The sequence below is a fragment of the Mytilus trossulus genome, chromosome 3 (assembly GCF_036588685.1).
Source record: "Mytilus trossulus isolate FHL-02 chromosome 3, PNRI_Mtr1.1.1.hap1, whole genome shotgun sequence".
NCBI lineage: Eukaryota > Metazoa > Mollusca > Bivalvia > Mytilida > Mytilidae > Mytilus > Mytilus trossulus.
In genome coordinates this window covers 66,834,022-66,855,932 of record NC_086375.1, presented here as the reverse complement: position 1 = coordinate 66,855,932, position 21,911 = coordinate 66,834,022, and the positions used below count along the sequence as shown (strand labels likewise).

At 33.9% G+C, this 21,911-nt stretch overlaps 2 protein-coding genes across 2 annotated transcripts; one reads left to right on the top strand and one right to left on the bottom strand.

Annotated features, from left to right (window-relative positions):
- Positions 1-5,412: 5,412 nt before the first annotated feature.
- On the top strand, positions 5,413-6,498 carry LOC134710972 (uncharacterized). Its single transcript, XM_063571395.1, has one exon. It carries the CDS (start codon positions 5,413-5,415, stop codon positions 6,496-6,498), a length of 1,086 nt encoding a protein of 361 aa, XP_063427465.1.
- A 9,671-nt stretch (positions 6,499-16,169) lies between these two features.
- LOC134710971 (toll-like receptor 13) lies at positions 16,170-18,331 on the bottom strand. The gene has a single exon (XM_063571393.1). The coding sequence runs from the start codon at positions 18,329-18,331 to the stop codon at positions 16,256-16,258; it is 2,076 nt and encodes a 691-aa protein (XP_063427463.1). The 3' UTR covers positions 16,170-16,255.
- Between the last annotated feature and the right edge of the window lie 3,580 nt (positions 18,332-21,911).

Sequence of the window (21,911 nt, the reverse complement as noted above, 5' to 3'; positions counted from 1 at the left end):
ATATATAGTAAGCAAATTTACAGATCTTACATTGTTGGGTTGATGTGTTTAGACGAGTTGTATATATGTTCCAGACCATATGAGTTTTTGGACCGTACGCGTACGGTCCGGACCGTATACGTATACTCGTACGGTCCGACCATACGCGTACGGTCGGACCGTATGAGTATACGCGTACGGTCCGGTACGAGCGAGCTGACCATACATGTTATTTTATCATATGGGTAATTGATTAAATTGAAACAAGCATTTATCACAATCTTTATTTTGCTAGTGATTTTTAGTTTTACAAATTGTTATTGATAGTTTATTACAATTAGATAAAATGAACAAACAAACAATTACAACTTAGTATTTGTTTAATTGTAAATCTGAATCCTATTTTGGTACTATCGTAAAGGTGACACAATTCAAGTAACGTGACATTTTTTCAAAAAAATTGACCTCCCTCATGATATTTTCTGCCGATATCTTCAATTTCAGTGATTAAAATTCTAATTAATGTATTACTGATCGACATGCTAGATACAAGAGATTACTGAACAGATTTAATAAGCGTGAATTTAAAAAAAAGTTAAAATATAAAGTTTTTATTTCACTTACAATTGAACTTTTTTATATTAATTTGATAGTTATGTTGATCTGCTATAATGCATTTGTATCTAATAAACCTGACTGTCTTTTATAACATTAGTCAGACCGTACGCTTACGGTCCGACCGTATGAGTATTTTCAAAAAGTACGCATACGGTCCAGACCGTACGCGTACGGTCCAAATACTCATACGGTCTGGAACATATACATTATGTACACAGCCATGTACCACCATCATTGATACATCTGTTGTAGAGTTGTCATTGACTCCGACGTACTTACAAATATAATAATTTTCTGTGACTGTATCTTACATTAATTTGTAGGATCCTTTACTATAGATAATTTAGCTGATCTGTAACAAGATCATCTTCATGCCTTATATATCATGTACTGTAGTACACCGCTAGATTAAAACTGACGAGGAAAGGTAACACACGGCCACTGAAAGCTTTATTATTGTAGAGCCCAGGTGGTCGTGTGGTCTAGCGGAATGGTTGCAGTGCAGGCGATTTGGTGTCCCGGCGAGGGAAGAACAAATAATTTACGAAAGCAAATATACAGATCTAACATTGTTGGGTTTATGTTTAGACGAGTTGTATATATATATATATATATTGGTGGTTTTTTTTCACAATTTTAATCAACAAAATCAATTCTTTTCATATGTATTTTATTTGTATTGTAATTTGTATTAATGATGTAATTATGTTGCTCTTTATAGACGTCTTGATTGACAAATAAAACTATTCTTATTCTTCTTATTCTATAACAAGAGGCTGTCACAACGACAGCAAACCGGATTTATTAGCATTTATTTGTGTCCTGGCAATATCACAAGAACCATTACTGATGATTGGTGAAAGTGAAAATTGTCAATATCAAATTTGACCTCTATTTTGTCATCAGTCACCTTCGCTAGCCAAGGATTACGATCCACTCCCGCTCTCTTCACCCTTGGTGGATTGAGATAAAATTTCGGAGACACAGGGTAAGGATTTTTATTGGTTGCAGTCGAAACTCGCTGCATCCAATCAAAAAGCGTCTTCAACATGATCACGTGTAAATGTAGAAAGTGTTTGTAAACAATTGCCACGTGTTTATTGTGCAACAAGTCTTTACATCCCTAAACATACGACTATATTAAGTGACTACTTGAATGTTTTTAATCAACTAATAGAAGTTCCTGTGTATATTTCGTGCACAAATGCATGAATGTTTGTGTATATTTTCGTTTCCGGCTTTACCAAGTGTGTAGTACCTAGACATTACCGTGTTTTTACCACCAAATTGAAGAGTTGAAGTGCTACCATTGGTCAAGAATAATGTTTTCGGAATGGGCGTGTCTTTAATGTTCCGGCAGATGGCGCAACATTGTTTTCACAAATGTTGGCTCAATCCGCCAAGGGTGAAGAGAGCGGGAGTGGATCTCAACCCTTGGCTAGCGAAGATGGTCATCAGTATCAACATATTAAAATTTGAAAAGCTTAGATTGAATGGTTTGTGAGTAAATGCAACAACGTGAATGGAAACACCATTTTACGATCTTTCAAGAACCATAACTCCTGAACGGTAAAAGTCAAAATCGTCATTATTGAACTTGACCTCTATTTTGTCATCAGTAACAACATATTAAAATTTGAAAAGCTTTGGTTGAATGGTTCATGAGAAAATGCACGGAGACGACTGGAAACACCATTTTTCAATCTTTCAAGAACCATAACTCCTGAACGGTAAAAGTCAAAATCGTCATTATTGAACTTGACCTCCATTTTGTCACCAGTAACAACATATTAAAATTTGGGAAGCTTTGGTAGAACAGTTCATGCGTAAATGCACGGACATGACTGGAAACGCCATTTTTCAATCTTTCAAGAACCATAACTCCTGAACGGTAAAAGTCAAAATCGTCATTATTGAAGTTGACCTCCATTTTGTCACCAGTAACAACATATTAAAATTTGGGAAGCTTTGGTAGAACTGTTCATGCGTAAATGCACGGACACGACTGGAAACGCCATTTTTCAATCTTTCAAGAACCATAACTCCTGAACGGTAAAAGTCAAAATGGCCATTATTGAACTTGACCTTCATTTAGTTGTCAGTAACAACATATTAAAATTTTAAAAGCTTTGGTTGAATGGTTCTTGAGTTAATGCACGGACAACATTTGATTGCCGCCCGCCCGCCCTGCCGCCCGCCCGCCGAGCATCCCCAATTTAATAACCGACATTTTTGTCACAAAAATCCGGTTAAAAATGACTCAATAAATAGTCAACGATAAATCTTACGGGGCGATGAATCATATAATTATGATACATAAAATTGAGAAAGGAAATGGTGAATATGTCAAAGCGACAACCAGCCGACCATAGAGCAGACAACAGTTTACAAAATATATTATACACCAAGTCTAAAAGGGTACAACATCACCATAAAATAACAATGAAATGAACAAAAAAGTTAAATATTTCGGATAACTAGGGTGGCCGGATGCGGCCATTTCTCCTTTTCGTGTTTTCTCCTTTCACTTTGCAACGCGAAATCGGGTAATCTGGATAGCGAAATCGCGAAATTTGAGAAATCTGGAAATCTGTAAAATCGATAAATAGGGAAATCGAAAAATCGGGAAATCGAGAAATCGAAAAATTGAGAAAGCAAAAATGCAAACACACGAAAGCGAAAATGCAAAAACGCGAAATGAATTATTCGATTTCGCGTTTTCGCTTTCCCTATTTCACAATTTCTCGATTTCCCTATTTCCCAGTTTCTCGATTTCTCTAATTCACGCTTTCTCCATTTCTCGATTTCCCGATTTCCCGATTTCCCGATTTCCCTATTTCTCAATTTCTCGATTTCGCGTTGGAAAAATGAAAGAAGGAAACACGAAAACACGAAATCGGGAAATGGCCGCATCCGGCCATCATAGATAACAGATATCCTTCTTCAGTATGATCACGATGTAAAATGAATCATGTCAATTTGTTCTAATTATAAAACTATCACAATCTTGAAAATTATACACAAAAAAAACCAGTTGAAGCGAACATCAGAGATTAGTACAATTTTTAAAATCTTCATACACGACCCAAAGACTGCAAAGATATGCCAAAATACATATAGTAATTTGTGATATGAACATAGCCAAGTGAAGCCAAGATGGTCAAGTGGTCTAGCGCGACGGATACATTGCAGGCGATTTTGTGTCACGATATTTCAGTAGCATGAGTTCGAATCCCGGCGAGGAAAGAACAAAAATTTGTTAGAACATACTCACCCTTTCTTGTCCAATACAAAGTCAGGTTTTTGCCCTCTTATTTTCATAGTACATGGTTTTCTATGCACTATGAAATGCTATACATGAATGACTTTTCATTGTCAGTTAATTATGAAAGTGAACTCTTAACATGCTTAACAGCTGCACTAATGAAGTGAACAATCCCCTAAGGCATTTTCCTTGGGAAAATAGCCTACTGATCAAAGATGAAACAGCAAAGAAAAACATTTTGAATTTTGCTAAATTTCATTCATTTTCTAATGGTACAGATATATAGAATACACAAAATAAAATTGGTAAGGATAAATAAAATGATATTTATTTAATTTATATACCTGACATTTGAGGGAATTGTATTCTGTTTCTTTAAAAAAAAATTAACACAATGCCAGACTGCTGATTAAAGCAAAGGATTGTTTTCGGAAAACACAATACATTTAAATCTATCAATAAAAAAAAAGCAATTAATGTTGAATGGTCTAAATTCAAATATTCATACAGTTTTATATTTATAGAAAAAATAAAATTTCAAAAAGGGGATCTATATAGCATTGTGTTGATTTTTCAAATAAAAAAAAATCTAAAGATATATAAGTTTTAAATTTTACCTGAAGCAGAAGAAAAACAATGTATCCTTCACAAACTACATGTATGTCAGTGCTATTTCATTTCATCCATTGAAATGATCATTTATTTACCTATGTTTTCATTATAAAAAGTGAACTCTTATTTAGGTTTGAATATTACAATGGGAAAGGACAGTTTTGTAAGGTCACTCGAAAGTGTGAATATGTTCTAAATTTGTCAAACAATACTAGGTCATTCATGTTTTATGAAGATTTAAGCCCTCGGCTTCGCCTTGGGCTTAAATCTTCATAAAACATGACCAAGTATTGTCTAACCTATAAGTAAAAGCAAATTAACAGATCTAACATTGTTGGGCTGATGATTAGACGAGTTGTATTTATATATCTTTTGTTACATCTTGTGATCAGTTTATTTGGCAATCGCTAATGGCAGTCAGCAGGGTTTAAGAACATTAGTTGTTCGACCTGTTAGTCAAATGTGTTTTATTATAATATACTTTTTCACCTTTTTGGTCTTTTGGAAAATGGTGTTTGTGCTGTCTTTAGACCCTTCTATAACGAAATTTGTTTTACATACACATTTTTCTATTTAACACCAGAGACATATTATATACATGTCTCTGGTAACACCCATTATAAAAAGATTCACCTCATGTTCAGAGAATTAAATCCGATATTGAATAAACGTCCTTCAGACGATAACCAAACATTCAATATAGAACTTATTTTTTACTTCTATTCTAACATATTTTGGTGTTCATTTTTTAAAACTGTATATTTAAATAGACAAAGAAAGTTGTCAATATCGGAGTTTGTTTTGTTCCGATCAGAGGAAGGATTTTTAATATTGATTTTATTTCGAACTATGTGCATGGCATTACATTTTATATTTGCTGAGATAAAAGATACACGTTCCTTTAGAACGACCCCGTGCTAAAGACTTGAGCTAGTAAAATGGCGACATCTTTTGTAAAGGCACAATCACCAATTCAGTGTCAGTTATGTGAAACCAATGTCATTTTGAAATGGAAGTGTACCAAATGCGAGTTGTTTATGTGTGAAAACTGTAAAATTACCAAACATTCGTCTGAGAAACACAGAGTAATATCAGTAAAAGATATAGGCAAAGACATATCAGATCGTATAAAATCTCTCAATCTTCCGGAGATTATTGCCTCAGTTTATAATTCATATGACACAGAATTGCATGGGATCGGGAAATTGCTTTGTAAAGAGAACGATATCGTTTTCTTCATGGGGAATTGTGAACTTGGAAAGCACAAGTTTATTAAAAGAAAACTTTTAAAAGCGTCATTGAAAGTGTTATTGAATTACAACATCACATGCATGGACTTCACTGTAAATAACCAGGAAGAAATTTTATTTGCGGCACCTCCAGGTAAAGAACTTCTAGCTGTGTCAGCTTCTGGAAGCGCGAAGAGTGTTATTCAGGCTTCGCCTATGGTGATATTAGCCATTCATTTAACCAAGCATGGAGATCTTATAATTGGCATGAGAGACCAAGGTCAGAAATATCCAATTACGGAAAGGAGTTCGAGGCAAGTAGCCATATTTGACGAAAAGTATACACGCAAATCAGTATTTGAGTTTGACAGTACAGGAAAAAAGCTGTTTAATTATGCTGGCAGAATTGCAACCGATTCGAACGATAATGTATATGTTGTAGATTGGATGGATAATGATTTAAGAGGACAAATAGTAGGAATTAATAGAAGTGGTCATAAAACCTTTTCTTACACTGGCCATCCCTTTTACAATACAGATGACGTACCCTTAATCCCGATGGATATTGCAGTTACGCCGAATGATGTCATTTTAATATCAGATAGGAATAATCATACTTTACACGCGCTTAATCCTAAAGGAGAATTGTGTGGAATACAGTTAACACAGAACATAGGGATCATTCTTCCATATAGTCTTTCGGTAGACGGTGAGGGGTTTCTTTTGATTGGATGTACTAGTTATAATGGGGAAGACGATAAAGCGAAAATATTTGTTGTAAAACTGTTGGTGTAGCTCAAGCACGAACACGCTCATGCAAAATCAAATTGGACACATTTGGTTTTTAATTCATGCCCTTTTTAGCTCACCTGGCCCAAAGGGCCAAGTGAGCTTTTCTCATCACTTGGCGTCCGTTGTCCGTCGTCCGTCGTCGTCGTCCTGGGTCCGGCGTTAATTTTTACAAAAATCTCTCCTCTGAAACTACAGGGCCAAATTTAACCAAACTTGGCCACAATCATCATTGGGGTATCTAGTTTAAAAAAAATGTCCGGTAACCCGGCCAACCAACCAAGATGGCCGCCATGGCTGAAAATAGAACATAGGGGTAAAATGCAGTTTTTGCCTAATAACTCAAAAACCAAAGCATTTAGAGCAAATCTGACATGAGTAAAAATTGTTTATCAGGTCAAGATCTATCTGCCTTGAAATTTTCAGATGAATCCGACATTCCGTTGTTAGGTTGCTGCCCCTGAATTTGTAATTATAAGGAAAATTTGCTGTTTTTGGTTATTATCTTGAATATTATTATAGATAGAGATAAACTGTAAACAACAATAATGTTCAACAAAGTAAGATCTACAAATAAGTCAACTTAATCAAAATGGTCAGTTGACCACTTTAGGAGTTATTGCCCTTTATAGTCAATTTTAAACCATTTTTCGTAAATCTTAGTAATCTTTTAGAAAAATCTTCTCTTCTGAAACTACTGGGCCAAATGAAGCCAAACGTGGCCATAATCATCATTTGGGTATCTAGTTTAAAAAATGTGTCCGGTAACTCCGCCAACAAACCAAGATGGCCGCCATGACTAAAAATAGAACCTGGGGGGGGGGGGGGGGGGGGGGGTAAAATGCAGTTTTTGGCTTAAAACTCAAACATTTAGAGCAAATCTGACAGGAAGTAAAATTGTTGATCAGGTCAAAATCTATCTGCCCTGGAATTTTCAGATGAATCGGATAATCGGTTGTTAGGTTGTTATGTTGCTGCCCCTGAATTGGTAATTTTGAGGAATTTTTTTGTTATTATCTTGAATATTATTATAGATAGAGATAAACTTGTAAACAGTAATAATGTACAGCAAAGTAAGAACTAAAAATAAGTCAACATGACCAAAATAGTCAATTGACCCCCTAAGGTGTTATTGCCCTTCATATAAAAAAGAAGATGTGGTATGATTGCCAATGAGACAACTATCCACAAAAGACCAAAATGACACAAAAATTAACAATTAAAGGTAACCGTACGGCCTTGAAGTCAATTTTTAACAATTTTCATAAAATTTGTAGATTTTCACTAACATTTTCCACAGAAACTACTGTTATAGAGTTAATTGTAAGCAGCAAGAATGTTTAGTAAAGTAAGATCAACAAACACATCACCATCACCAAAACACAATTTTGTCATGAATTCATCTGTGTCCATTGTTTAATATTCACATAGACCAAGGTGAGCGACACAGGCTCTTTAGAGCCTCTAAATCGTTATTAATATGTTACATTTGTTTGCTCTATTATCATAACCCCTAAAAGACATCCGAGTGTAATATTACCGTAAATTCACATGAATTTCGCTTGGTTTGATTGCTGCTTTGAATTTCTTATCTTATGCAATTCATTTTGCATTTAGGAATACCAATAGCTATAAAATTGAGCAGGATTGCTTAAAATTTTTTAGTTTTGAACAATTTATTAGGAAGAATCAAAGGTCTGCCATCAACACCCCATTCTCAGAATAACAACCAAATTAAATCATTAAGATATGGTATAAACCACTGTAGAGTTTCTTGACTTAGAACCAGCATATGACAATACGACAGTATAGGTCTAAACTAAATTTTTAGCCACCCTCTTTTAATAATTTTCATCTATAGATTATCAGAACCTACATAAAAGAAAACAAGTATACAGGAAAACACTGAACTCTACAATAATGATACCATAGAACACAAAACTCAAACATGAACTTGTTTCGCGTATGCTCGCAGTTTGTTAAAAAAAATTACCGTAAGTTAACCTGTTGATAGCAAAATAGTCATGTTTGGTCTTACCATAGATTAATGAATTCATTTTTATCCCTTTAAAGTTATGTTTTTAACGTGATGGCATGAAACATTTCAGTTTTAGCTCACCTGGCCCGAAGGGCCAAGTGAGCTTTTCTCATCACTTGGCGTCCGTCGTCCGTCGTCCGTCGTCGTCGTCGTCGTCGTCGTCCGTCGTCGTTAACTTTTACAAAAATCTTCTCCTCTGAAACTACTGGGCCAAATCAAACCAAACTTGGCCACAATCATCATTGGGGTATCTAGTTTAAAAAATGTGTGGCGTGACCCGGTCAACCAACCAAGATGGCCGCCACGGCTAAAAATAGAACATAGGGATAAAATGCAGTTTTTGGCTTATTATTCAAAAACCAAAGCATTTAGAGCAAATCTGACATGGGGTAAAAATGTTTATCAGGTCAAGATCTATCTGCCCTGAAATTTTCAGATGAATCGGTCAATCGGTTGTTGGGTTGCTGCCCCTGAATTGGTAATTTTGAAGAAATTTTGCTGTTTTTGGTTATTATCTTGAATATTATTATAGTTAGAGATAAACTGTAAACAGCAATAATGTTCAGCAAAGTAAGATCTACAAATAAGTCAACATGACTAAAATGATCAGTTGACCCGTTTAGGAGTTATTGCCATTTATAGTCAATTTTTAACCATTTTTCGTTAATTAAAGTAATCTTTTACAAAAATCTTCTCCTCTGAAACTACTTGGCCAAATTAATCCAAACTTGGCCACAATCATCTTTGGGGTATCTAGTTTAAAAAATGTGTGGCGTGACCTGGTCAACCAACCAAGATGGCCGCCACGGCTAAAAATAGAACAAAGGGGTAAAATGCAGTTTTTGGCTTATAACTCAAAAACCAAAGCATTTTGAGGAAATCTGACATGGGGATAAAAATGTTTATCAGGTCAAGATCTATCTGCCCTGAAATTTTCAGATGAATCGGTCAATCGGTTGTTGGATTGCTGCCCCTGAATTGGTAATTTTGAGGAAATTTTGCTGTTTTTGGTTATTATCTTGAATATTATTATAGATAGAGATAAACTGTAAACAGCAATAATGTTCAGCAAAGTAAGATCTACAAATAAGTCAACATGACCAAAATGGTCAGTTGACCCGTTTAGGAATTATTGCCCTTTATAGTCAATTTTTAACCATTTTTCGTAAATTAAAGTAATCTTTTACAAAAATCTTCTCCTCTGAAACTACTGGGCCAAATTAATCCAAACTTGGCCACAATCATCTTTGGGGTATCTCGTTTAAAAAATGTGTGGCGTGACCTGGTCAACCAACCAAGATGGCCGCCACCGCTAAAAATAGAACATAGGGGTAAAATGCAGTTTTTGGCTTATAACTCAAAAACCAAAGCATTTTGAGGAAATCTGACATGGGATAAAAATGTTTATCAGGTCAAGAACTGTCTGCCCTGAAATTTTCAGATGAATCGGTCAATCGGTTGTTGGGTTGCTGCCCCTGAATTGATAATTTTGAGGAAATTTTGCTGTTTTTGGTTATTATCTTGAATATTATTATAGATAGAGATAAATTGTAAACAGCAATAATGTTCAGAAAAGTAAGATCTACAAATAAGTCAACATGACCAAAATGGTCAGTTGACCCCTTTAGGAGTTATTGCCCTTTATAGTCAATCTTTAACCATTTTTCATAAATCTAAGTAATCTTTTACAAAATCTCCACTGAAACTACTAGGCCACAATCATCTTTGGGGTATCTAGTTTGAAAAATGTGTCCGATGACCTGGCCATTCAACCAAGATGGCCGCCACGGCTAAAAATAGAACATAGGGGTAAAATGCAGTTTTTTGCTTATAACTATGAAACCAAAGCATCTAGAGCAAATCTGACAAGAAGTTAAATTGTTAATCAAGTCAATATCTATCTGCCCTGAATTTTTCAGATGAATTGGACAACTGGTTGTTGGGTTGCTGCCCTCCAATTGGTAATTTTTAAAGAAATTTTGCCGTTTTTGGTTATCTTGAATACTATTATAGATAGCGATAAACTGTAAACAGCAATAATGTTCAGCAAAGTAAGATCTACAAATAAGTCAACATGACCTAAATGGTCAATTGACCCCTTAAGGAGTTATTGCCCTTTATAGTAAATTTTTAACAATTTTCATTAATTTGGTAAATTTATGTAAATATTTACCAAATATAGTTCTCTGTTACTAATGGGCAAGGTTCATGATAGATATAATTGTAAGAAGCAAAATCGTTCAGTAAAGTAAGAACTTCAAACACATCACCATCACCAAAATACAATTTTGTCATGAATCCATTTGTGTCCTTTGTTTAATATGCACATAGACCAAGGTGAGCGACACAGGCTCTTTAGAGCCTCTAGTTGTTGTTGTAATCACTGAATTATTATTTGTCAATGCAGTATACTATTCTTCCGCTATGCAAACCTAACTGCAAAATAGCAGGAATGATCAACCAGTTTGTGATTGTTGCTGTGCAAACGTTTCATTTTTATATGAGTCAGGGTTTCTTCAGATACTTGTCAAAATCAAGAAATCAAAGAAGCCATATTATCTAATTTTACATTTAGATATATTGATGATGATCTTTTTATTAACAATCCAAGCTTTTCTGATTGGGTTCCATTGATTTACCCTCGAACACTAGAAATTAAAGAAATAACAAACACCACTTCTTCACCTGTCGCAGTTTTAGACATATACCTCACATTTGACATTAGCGGTCATTTCAGTTACAGGATTTATGATAAACGAGATGATTTAAATTATGAAACTATCAATTTCCCCCACATTGGCAGAAATATAGTAACCTCATCTTCATATTGGATGTACCTTTTGCAACTCATTCGATATTCAAGAGCTTGCAGTTAATACTCAGACTTTGTAAAACGTCTCAAGTATCTGATCAGAAAGCTGATGAACCAGGGTTATATTAAAGAACGTATCGTCCTTTTTCTAAATAAAAGTTCATCAGAAGATATCCAGATCTAGTTGATAAATAATTAGTATATCCTTAATGCCCGCGTCACACTGTCCCGATTTTTACGCCGATGGCAACACGATTATGGAAATTTTCAAAATCGGGACTGATCGTATCCATATCGGACTATTCGTAGTGCCATCTTTAACCATCGTAGAACCATCGGCCACTTTTTCTAGCCTTCGGGGACAACTTCAGGAAGGGTTCTAAATTTTTTAACATGTTAAAAAATCCCCGAAGGTGCGTCCGATGTTGAGGGTTCGTATTGAGTTCGTATCACCATCCATACCATCGTAATGTAACCGGGAATGCATCTTTGAACATCGTATTGCATTCGTGTTTCCATCGTTTCCATCGGGCAGTTTTGACATTACGATGTCTACACGAATGAATCACAAAGCTACCCGAAGGTCTTACGATGGCTACACGACTACGTGAAGACCTCGTAATCCCGTCGTGTTGCCATCGGATAAAAGTACGAAGGCGACAAGATGGAACTACGACGACAATAAATCCAGCTAAATGCAAGTTATTTTTTGCGCTTAAATACATTTAAAGTGCCTTGCGCGATATGTACTGGTGTGTCTAATACGAGAGTTAAGAAAGACGTTCACAAAACATGAAGCTCATATCATATGATTCTATGAGATCATGAAAGGCGACAGCGTTGTTTCTATTAATTCAAATGGAACCAGAAGAGCAACTATTACAGGCTTCGGTCACTTTTTTGTATTTTAACGAGATCGGGACCAACTTCGTACGAACTTAAAATTTTCGCATTCGCGTGTCCATCGTATTTAAAAATCGGGACAGTGTGACGCGGGCATTACAAATATTACACGATGGTTTTATGGTTAAGATGTGTTTATTATCTTAATTACGTGTTATTGTGTGCTTCATTTGTATTCTTACAGTATATCCTTTTTACTGTTTAGTCCATTTTTGGTAATACTGATCCAGTTGACGTGGCTCGGTACTTATTCATCCCTCATTTTATTATTAGGCTATAGTGAATTTTTTGATTTTTGTCTTTTGTTTTTTCTTATATACTTTGTCTATATGCCTTTTTGTTGTTTTGTTATTGACAACTTTTTTTGTTCTTTAAAGTGGTTAAGATTGTTACACAATATTGACTGCTGTACCCTTATTTTTGATGATTATGCCTTTTATGTCTATGTTTATTTTGTTCACACATAGTTGTCGATACAATGGAATTTTAATGCGATGGTCATACAAATGAGTGGTTTAGCTAGCTATATAACCAGGTTTAAGCTACCATTTTCTATATAGAAAATGCCTATACCAAGTCAGGAATATGACAGTTGTTATCCATTAGTTTGATATGTTTGAGCTTTTGATTTTGCTCTTTGACTTTTCTTTAAACGAATTTATCCCTTGTTACTAAATTTCCGAACCAGAGCTTTGCTTTGAAATGATTCAGCCAATGATACATTGTCATGAAATTGTGCTGAGGATAAATATCAAAGTTTGGCCTGACACACCGTTTGTTCTCTTTTGCTTCCGCGCATTCTATTTCTGTGTTCTATAAAAGTTAATTACTTTGAGTCTTCTTTTTTCTTCTTTCTATCGTACATGGTGAAGATTATTCCAAAACATGTGTTGTATGCGATAAAATCATATTTTTGAAATAAATTTGGCCTCAAGATTTCGTTCCTTTAAATAACCACCACTTCGGTATTGACATGATTCGAATGGTATTTATATCTAAATTTTCAGCTATTGCAATGCCTTTATAATAAATTGATTGAGTAAGTTTTAGCTGTCCTAGTTCGGTTCCTTATCACTTTTGATGTCTCTAATAAAGGTTTTCATTTTTATAAATTTCATGTTACAAAACATTGAATTAATCGAAAAACTGAGGATTTTATTATCCACAGAATAAATTACCTTAGCCGTATTCGACGCAACTTTCTGGAATTTTGGGTCCTCAATGCTCTTCAACTTTGTACTTGTTTGGCTCTATAACTTTTTTTTATCTGAGCGTCACTGATGAGTCTTATGTAAACGAAACGCGCGTTTGGCATACTAAATTGAAATTCTGATACCTTTGATAACTATTATTTATTCCACTTTATAATCTATTGGCATCAATCGTACAAGATAAAGGTAGTTTCTAAAATAAGTTTCCTGTGTGCTGAATTATGTTCATAGAGAGACGATACCAGGGGGGTATACACTCCCAACATGCAAAAATTAAAAATTTAAAAAACAACAACAAAAAAAACAGACCAGAATGATCAACGCTCACCTCACAAATAAGAAAACGAATAAGGACAACAGTAGCATACTGCAGTTCAAAAGTTATAAAACGATTAAGCATCAAATCAAAACCACGGAAAACACATCACCTATAGGAGAAAAACCTGGGCGACGTGTCATCAAGTACTAATTTATTTATTCTACTTTCTATTCTGTGTATAGACACCACATATGTCGAATCTGGATGTATACTATTTCAACAAAGTATCGGCATTCTTATGGGTACTAACTGTGCGTCTATCCTTGCCGACCTATTCTTATTTTAACATACGTCTGAGTTCCTTCAGACACTTGTTAAAAACATGAAACCAAAGAAGCCAGATCATTTAATTTCACATTCTATATGTTGATGAAGTTCTTTCCATAATAATTTTGAAGTTAAAACTTTCTAAAACATTCGCCGCAATTTACCAACTTCACCTTCCTATGTGATACTAATTTCACAACTAATTGAAAAGCCGGAAGCTTACAGCTGCTACTGAGACTTCATAACAAAGGCAACAGTGGTATATACCGCTGTTCAATAGTCATAAATCGATTACTAGTAATATAAAACACAACCGGATTAAAAACTAAATCCGAAGGAAACAGATCTTCAATCTGTATACGTAGTGAGCAACGGAACCACAGATATAACGAAAACCTTTAAGGGCATACGCTACAGTTTTGATCCTGTATTTACAAGTTCATGAAAATTTGCATATAGGCTATTTTTTACCTGATTAAATCAAATATGTAATAAAAAGTATACCTTCATGTGCTACTTTTTGAGTAAAATGAGGTCAAAATTTTGTATATTTGCTCAAAATTCAGATTTGTGGCCGTAACTTCTTTTTCGAAAGAAAGACATAACCTTTTTGTTATAAAAGATAAACACAAATTGTTTTTTGTTAAATAATCGGTAATTTCTGTATTTGATAAATATTCTAAAATAATGTGCAATTTTTTATTCAGAAATAACTCATATTTATCAAATGTTCATGAATTGAGGAAAACACGTCATTTTTTACTGCATGTTTATCAAATTAAAAAAAAATCCTCTATTTACAGTTTTATAAAATTTGGGTCACATAATCTCCCTGCATAATGAAACAAAATGCCGTTTGGAAAAATAGGGGTCCATAAACTCGTTTCCAAATTAAATCAGTTTGAATGATAAAAATCGGTCGAAAAATGTATCTTTTCCCGATATGTCACAGTTTGACGTCGCGAAAATAACAAATTACGCTAGCAACGTCATTACCTTCCCTGTAACTGTATCGTATGCCCTTAACAAAAACAAACGCACTCAGGTGCTCCGGAAGGTTAATACGTTCCTGCTGTACATTTGGCACCCATCGGCTGTTCTGCAAAACAAATTCAATAATAGGTCGCCTAGGATTTTGTCACTATCATGGAAAACAGGACGGGATTGTAATTCATATTCGTGGTTATCTGCTTCACAGATATTCGATAACAGTCAACAAAATCATGATGACGTTCGTTTAAAGGAGCGACTTAAACTCAACCACATGGACATATTGTTGCAATAGGTTGATTGTATGCTGAAGACTATATGAATGAAATCATGACAAGAAACGCAAGTCCTGGACTATCATATCGACTGTGAAAAGTGCACTAATATACAGGCGCTGCTGGAATATAAGACGATACAAATGGAATGTTCTCAGTCGGAAAAATGAAGTCATCTAGTCAAGTTTAGTTTTCAATCGGCTCTCAATATTAATTTGATTTTAGTTACTGAAAGCTCGGCGATACCCAATAACAACTAATAAATAAATTTAATCATGTTTTACAAGACTGTAATACCAACCAATAAGAGTAAAGAATGCAATCATAAACATCTTACTTCACATATGAAAAAATAATCCCGACAGAAGTCAAAATATAAGTACATATATATCGACAGAATATAGGACAAGAGTTTAAAAAATGTAAAGCAAAAACATATTTTGTTATGTTTGATAGAAACAAAATTTGGAAAAAGTTTTCGTAGAACGTATGGCAGACACAGCGGTATAACGTTATAGTAACGACACTAAAAAGATTACCTATGAATGTTCAGGGTTTTATCTTTTGCTCGTGGTATGAGGGGATTCCAAGTGAAATGTCGGCTTCAAATTTATTTATCCTGCAACAAATATGATGTGCCTTTGATATATTTGCCATATAGGCAGACAAATGCGTAGTAATTTTTGAGTATTTATTGCGTAGTAAAAGAACCAGTTAGTATTTTTTATCCTGGTTTGTTTTAACACTCTCGAAGATGGGGCTTACTTCGAAAGGGTATCTTAGTTTTTTTCATATAATTTTTAATTGTATAATCTCGACTGAATCCATAAGTATTTTAAAATAACGTTTCCCGTTTATTGGTTTTGGCTGACTTTTCCTATATGTCGGTCCTTTGGCTAACACAATTAGCAGACACATGTTGGTGATAATGTTGAGAATCACCAGTTATCACAAAACTGACACAGGAGGATGACCAAGTGGTTTTTGTAAAGACTTTGCTGCGGCCCTCCAGAACAGATCTTCTCCTACGCCTGTTTGGTACCTTACATGAGGAGTACTCTCCAGTAACGTACGCAGTGGACTTGTCATGTGCTTTGAATCAATTGTCTTCAGCATTATTAACAAGAAAGCATCTTTTCCTTGACGTCGTCGTCTTTCCTGGACTATATCAACTTCCCACTGACACCATTCACTTTTGGCGAAGTCATTCGACATCACAACAACCACTTTCCAACTTTTCTCAAGATATTTGTCAATATTTCCAGTTATATTTTTTCCAATATCGAAATCCCTTTGGTGAATGCAAAGTTTTATTCCTTCTTCACTTTCCATTCTCTGCACAAAAACGTTGTGTACCCATTTTCTATCTGCATCACAGTATACAACGAATGCATGATATTCGTAGTTTAAACGTTCATCGTATGCAACAAGGCCTTGTCTGTGATTGTACACGACTCGGAGCAGGTAAACAGTATTCTTAATATTATTCTGACATATCCAAATGAAAATGATTATGACTAGTACTGATACTCCAAATAAGGGCAACACTATCGCAATAGTATATAACTGATTCCATGGTTTGCAAATATCATCAGTAGGGGTGTAATTTTTTAAATGTTGTCCTGCTAATTCATTTGGATATCGACATTTATAATTTTTAGGATAACCGACAATTTTTATTTTGGTTTGCTTTATCCATTCCAAAAACCATTTTTGGTCACATGTACAGGAAAAGGGATTGAATCCGAGATTAATTTGTTCCAATGAATTTAGTAATCTTGACGATAGCAATGTCTTATTTATGATTGAAATCAAATTAGAACTGAGATCTAGAGATTTCAAGGATATGATATTACCAAATATTCCTATGCTGTGATCAAAGGTATGTAAGCTATTGTCTTGGAGATTCAAATCACGTAACTTTCTGAAATTTGAAAGCAGATTTCTTGGTAAATCAAGGAGTCTGGTTGAATGCAGCAGCAGTGACTCCAGATTAACAAGTGGTTTGAACATAACATAAAGAATATTTGGAATCTTTGGCATATGATTGAGTCCAAGATTCACATGATTCACATTTGGACAGAATTTGAAGATTGTGACGGGGTTGAACCTTTCTATTAGGTCAAAACGGAAGTTACAGTTATTCATAACAATCCTTTTTATAGAAGTATTGTTAAACGCAAAATCTTCAATCCGTTTTAATGTACTTATCTTTCCTAAACTTACGTCTTTAAGCTTTGTAAGACCAGAAAATATGTTGTTTTTTAATTCAACAATTGAAATGCCCATCATTTTTAAAAACTTAAGTGCTGGCAGACACAAAAAAGAAGTTTTATCAATAATTCCAATATTATTATCGCTCAGAGACAAACTCTCAAGTCTCGGAAATAAACTGTCCCCAAAACTGCAGAAATTTGGAACTTTTGCTAATCTATTTCCATTAAGTCTTAAATTCTTAAGACCCAGCATTTCCCAGAAATGTATCTGTATGAGTTTATTGTTTTCTAGGACTAACTTCTCTAATAGAGGTAAAAATCTAAATGATGATCCATTGATATAGGAAAATTGATTCCCGGTAAGATAAACTTCCTTAATCTTTGTATTTATGAACGGTTCAAACATATCAGTTGGAAGATACGTCCAGTTGTTGTTAGTTAACCGGAGTTTTCTTGTGTAATTTAAAGACAGTTTTGTAAGTGCTTTCTTCAATCCCTCCACACCTAAGGAAGTTTCGTTATTGACTGTTAAAACTGAAAGCCATGTTAAATTCACGAAAGCTTCTTGATTAATGTGACGTATGGAGTTTCCTGACAATACAAATTCAGTCACTCTATGGAATGTAAGATTAACCAAGGTAAAACGCCCGATATCTGTCCGGTTAGAGTTTCTTAGTTCAACTTCTAAAACAGATACTGGTAATTTCGGAATGTAAGATCCATGGCAAATGGCTCTCTTAAATCGCCTGGAAAGACACTTGCAAAACTTTCCACATTCAAGATCCGTACCAGTGTGGATTTTTTTCATAATCATAAAGATCACCAGAATACCACACCAAATGTCTGTTATGATCATATTTTTAACCTAAAAAAAACCGTTAAAAATACTTCTTGATTTGTAGGTTAAATACAGATGTTTATTTCTTAAATACATGGTAGCCGAGAACAGACTTATTTTATTCCCACAAAACTCGGTAAACACAAGGATGAGTAAAACTATACTAGTCAACAAAAGAAACGATACACGACTTTGAAATAAAATTTATCAAAAAATATTAGATATAAAACAAAATGAGAAACACTATTTTAGAAAGCTTTCATTTTTAATGTATGCACATGTGATAATGAAAATCAAAACTTGTCGGAAAGTATCTAAATTCCGTGTAAACGATCATAGGGTGCAAATTAGTTTTGCGGAAAGATGAATAAGAAATCGACACATAATTTTCTAAGTACTGAATAAAATTTCAAATTTGTTTAAAAATATTCAATATGCTAATCAAGTTTTGTGCATGTTGAAATTAATGGGTTGAAATATTGTTTTTTCAATTTTTTGGGAAAAAAGTGTTTTTTTGAAATCTCAAAAAATGCAATTTTTTTTTTTAAATTTTCGTCTCAAATCAATGCTTTAGATATGAAAACAACACACAGTAAATTTTAAACCTTTCGGATTCTTTTAAGATTGTGACCGCTTTTTTAATATCACTCTACACATACTGTCTATGGTAAATCAGTTCAAAATGTATACATTTTAACGATTTCTCGTGGGGCCGAACTTTGCTTCACAAATAAACTGTATGACTCTTAAAAACAAATTGATGGCAAACACTGTCTTTACCTTTAAATGAGAGGTTGGCATCATTAGTTGGAACTTCTGTTTTTAAAATTGTCGTTTCATGTAAATTTTGTAAAAAAAAAAAGTTCGCGAAAAAACGTCACAAAAGCAAAAAAAAATAATTTTGACGGAATTATATTTTCATAATAATTAAGTATAACTTCCTATAATATTGGTCCAATGAACGGAAAATTTTATCTTTAATTTGAAAAAAAGTCTTGTATCGTTTCTTTTGTTGACTAGTATAGTTTTCTGAAGTATTATTTTTTCACGAATATATTAAGACATGCATATATTTAGATACACTTTTTTCTGTGACTTTAATATACAAGTTTAACGTAAGATATTCAATCGATTTCGTACACTTGAATAGGCAAAGTAATTAGTTTTTGAAAATCACAAGATAGAGTAATAAAAGTTGGTACGTAGTTTTGCAAAAACAGTATTTAATAAAATGATACGCGGAGATGGCTGTCAGAACCACTTATATCATTCCTAAATTTGCCTGACTTAAAAACTGCTTAAATATTTCTTAATAAATGTTATCTGCTTGTAAAGGACTTGCATTGTTAGTCATTAAACCTGTTTATAGTTAATCTTCCTCTGAAATCCATACTTGTCGCTGTAAATATCAAACAAGTTGAAAACAACGTTCAAAACTATGATTGCGTTGGATAAAAACCGCAATTTTTATACGTGTGAATATAAACCAATTTCGTTGTTGACGGGTATAAATATCGCACAAACAACATCTTCAAAAAGACCCCAAAAAAGTGAAAACGTATATTTTAACAAAACGCATTTGACAAACAGGTCGAACAACTGATGTTCTTAAACCCTACTGACTGCCCTTGAAGATTGCCAAATACATTCATCACAAGATATAACAAAACGGATCTTTATAGTAATTCAATACCAAACAAAAAACAATAAACTTGCGACAAAGATTGTAAACTACAAACATGAGGTAATAATTTTGTTTTACACCATATCTAGATTTCGACAATAAATGTCTCGTCAGTGATGTTAGGGATCGACCTCAATTTAGGGTAGACTGTTGAATTTTAAAGAGTCGAAATAGTATGAACCGATTTTATTAATTGAAGGGAAAATATAATACTAGCCCAAACGAAATTAGTATAAACAAGTCTAAATCGAAAACAACGTTCAAACCTATGAATGCGTTGGATAAAAGCCGCAATTTGTATACGTATATATATAAATGTATTAGATTTTACATGTTCTATTATATGAAACAACATTAGATACTTACATTGAACTATAAAAAAAGTATTTAAAAAGAAAATTAATAGCTACCCACACTTTCAACTTCAGCCTCAAATATAAAAGAAGGAGATGTGGTATGATTGCCAATGAGACAACTGTCCACAAGTGACCAAAATGACACAGACATTAACAACTATAGGTCACCGTATGGCGTTCAACAATGAGCAAAGCCCATACCGCATAGTTATATGTAACACATAAACAAACAACAACCACTGAATTTTCGGCTCCTGACTTGGGACAGACACAAAGAATTTATTAATTTCTTTACTTTAACAAATTATGATTTTTAAAAAATAAATATAATATCAAAAGTACTTAATTATCATAGATAATAATAGAAAATAATGTTACAGAATGATGAACTTACTCCAGTCGGGTATGGGGATGCTGCTCCTCATCTCCTGCACATTGATTAAGACTTTATATTCTCTTATATGTTCAATCATGTTCAATGTTTTACTATGCGAGTGCTATAAATAATGTCAATTTAGTATACTTTTGGTGCTTTGTTTAATGTAATTTTATTTGAATATTATTTACATAAACTGTGATATGAAATTATTAAATGAAGTAAAAGATTGTGATATAAATTATTCTTTTTCTTTATTTTCTACAAGAATTACCTGCATTTACCTTGATTCATTAGATCTCATTAGTTTAGTGTTGTTACAAGATAATCCTGCATATTCCCATTGTTTACAAAACAATTCTGGGAACTCCTACATAACATTTTACTATTTTACCTGTAAAATTCAAAATGTAGGAATAGCCAGAATGAACCATAGTTTGCTGTTCGGTGTGAACCATGACTCCGTGTTGAAAACCGATCCTCAATGCTCTTCAACTTTGTACTAGTTTGGCTTTATAAATATTTTGATATGAGCGTCACTAATGAGTCTTATGTAGACGCGTCTGGCGTACTTAATTATAATCCTGGTACCTTTGATAACTATTTACACCACTGGGTCGATGCCACTGCTGGTGGACGTTTCGTCCCCGAGGGTATCACCTGACCAGTAGTCAACACTTCGGTGTTGACATGAATATCAATAATGTGGTCTTCTTTATAAATTTAGTGTTAGGTACCACATTAAGTAATCTATGCATGGGATAAGAACAGCCTTAGTATTTTGAATGTTTCATACTTTTGCAAACAGTAAATTTATGAAAACGGAAGTGCTGAATTCTGGCTTGTAATAACATTGCAATAAATCGTGAGGTTTGGGTATTTAGGTTCAACCCTCCTTTTTTTCTTGAAATGTCATGTATCAAGTCCTGAATATGGCAGCTGTTATCTAATAGTTCGTTTCTATGTATGTTGCATTTTCGCTTGTTTTTTGTTGAACTTCAATAGTTCTGTTGTTTCGTTGTTTAACTCTTAAAGTTGATGCGTTTCCCTCGGTTTTAGTTTGTAACCAGGATTTGTTTTCTCTCAATCAATTTATGACTTTTAAGCAGTGGTATACTACTGTTGCCTGTATTT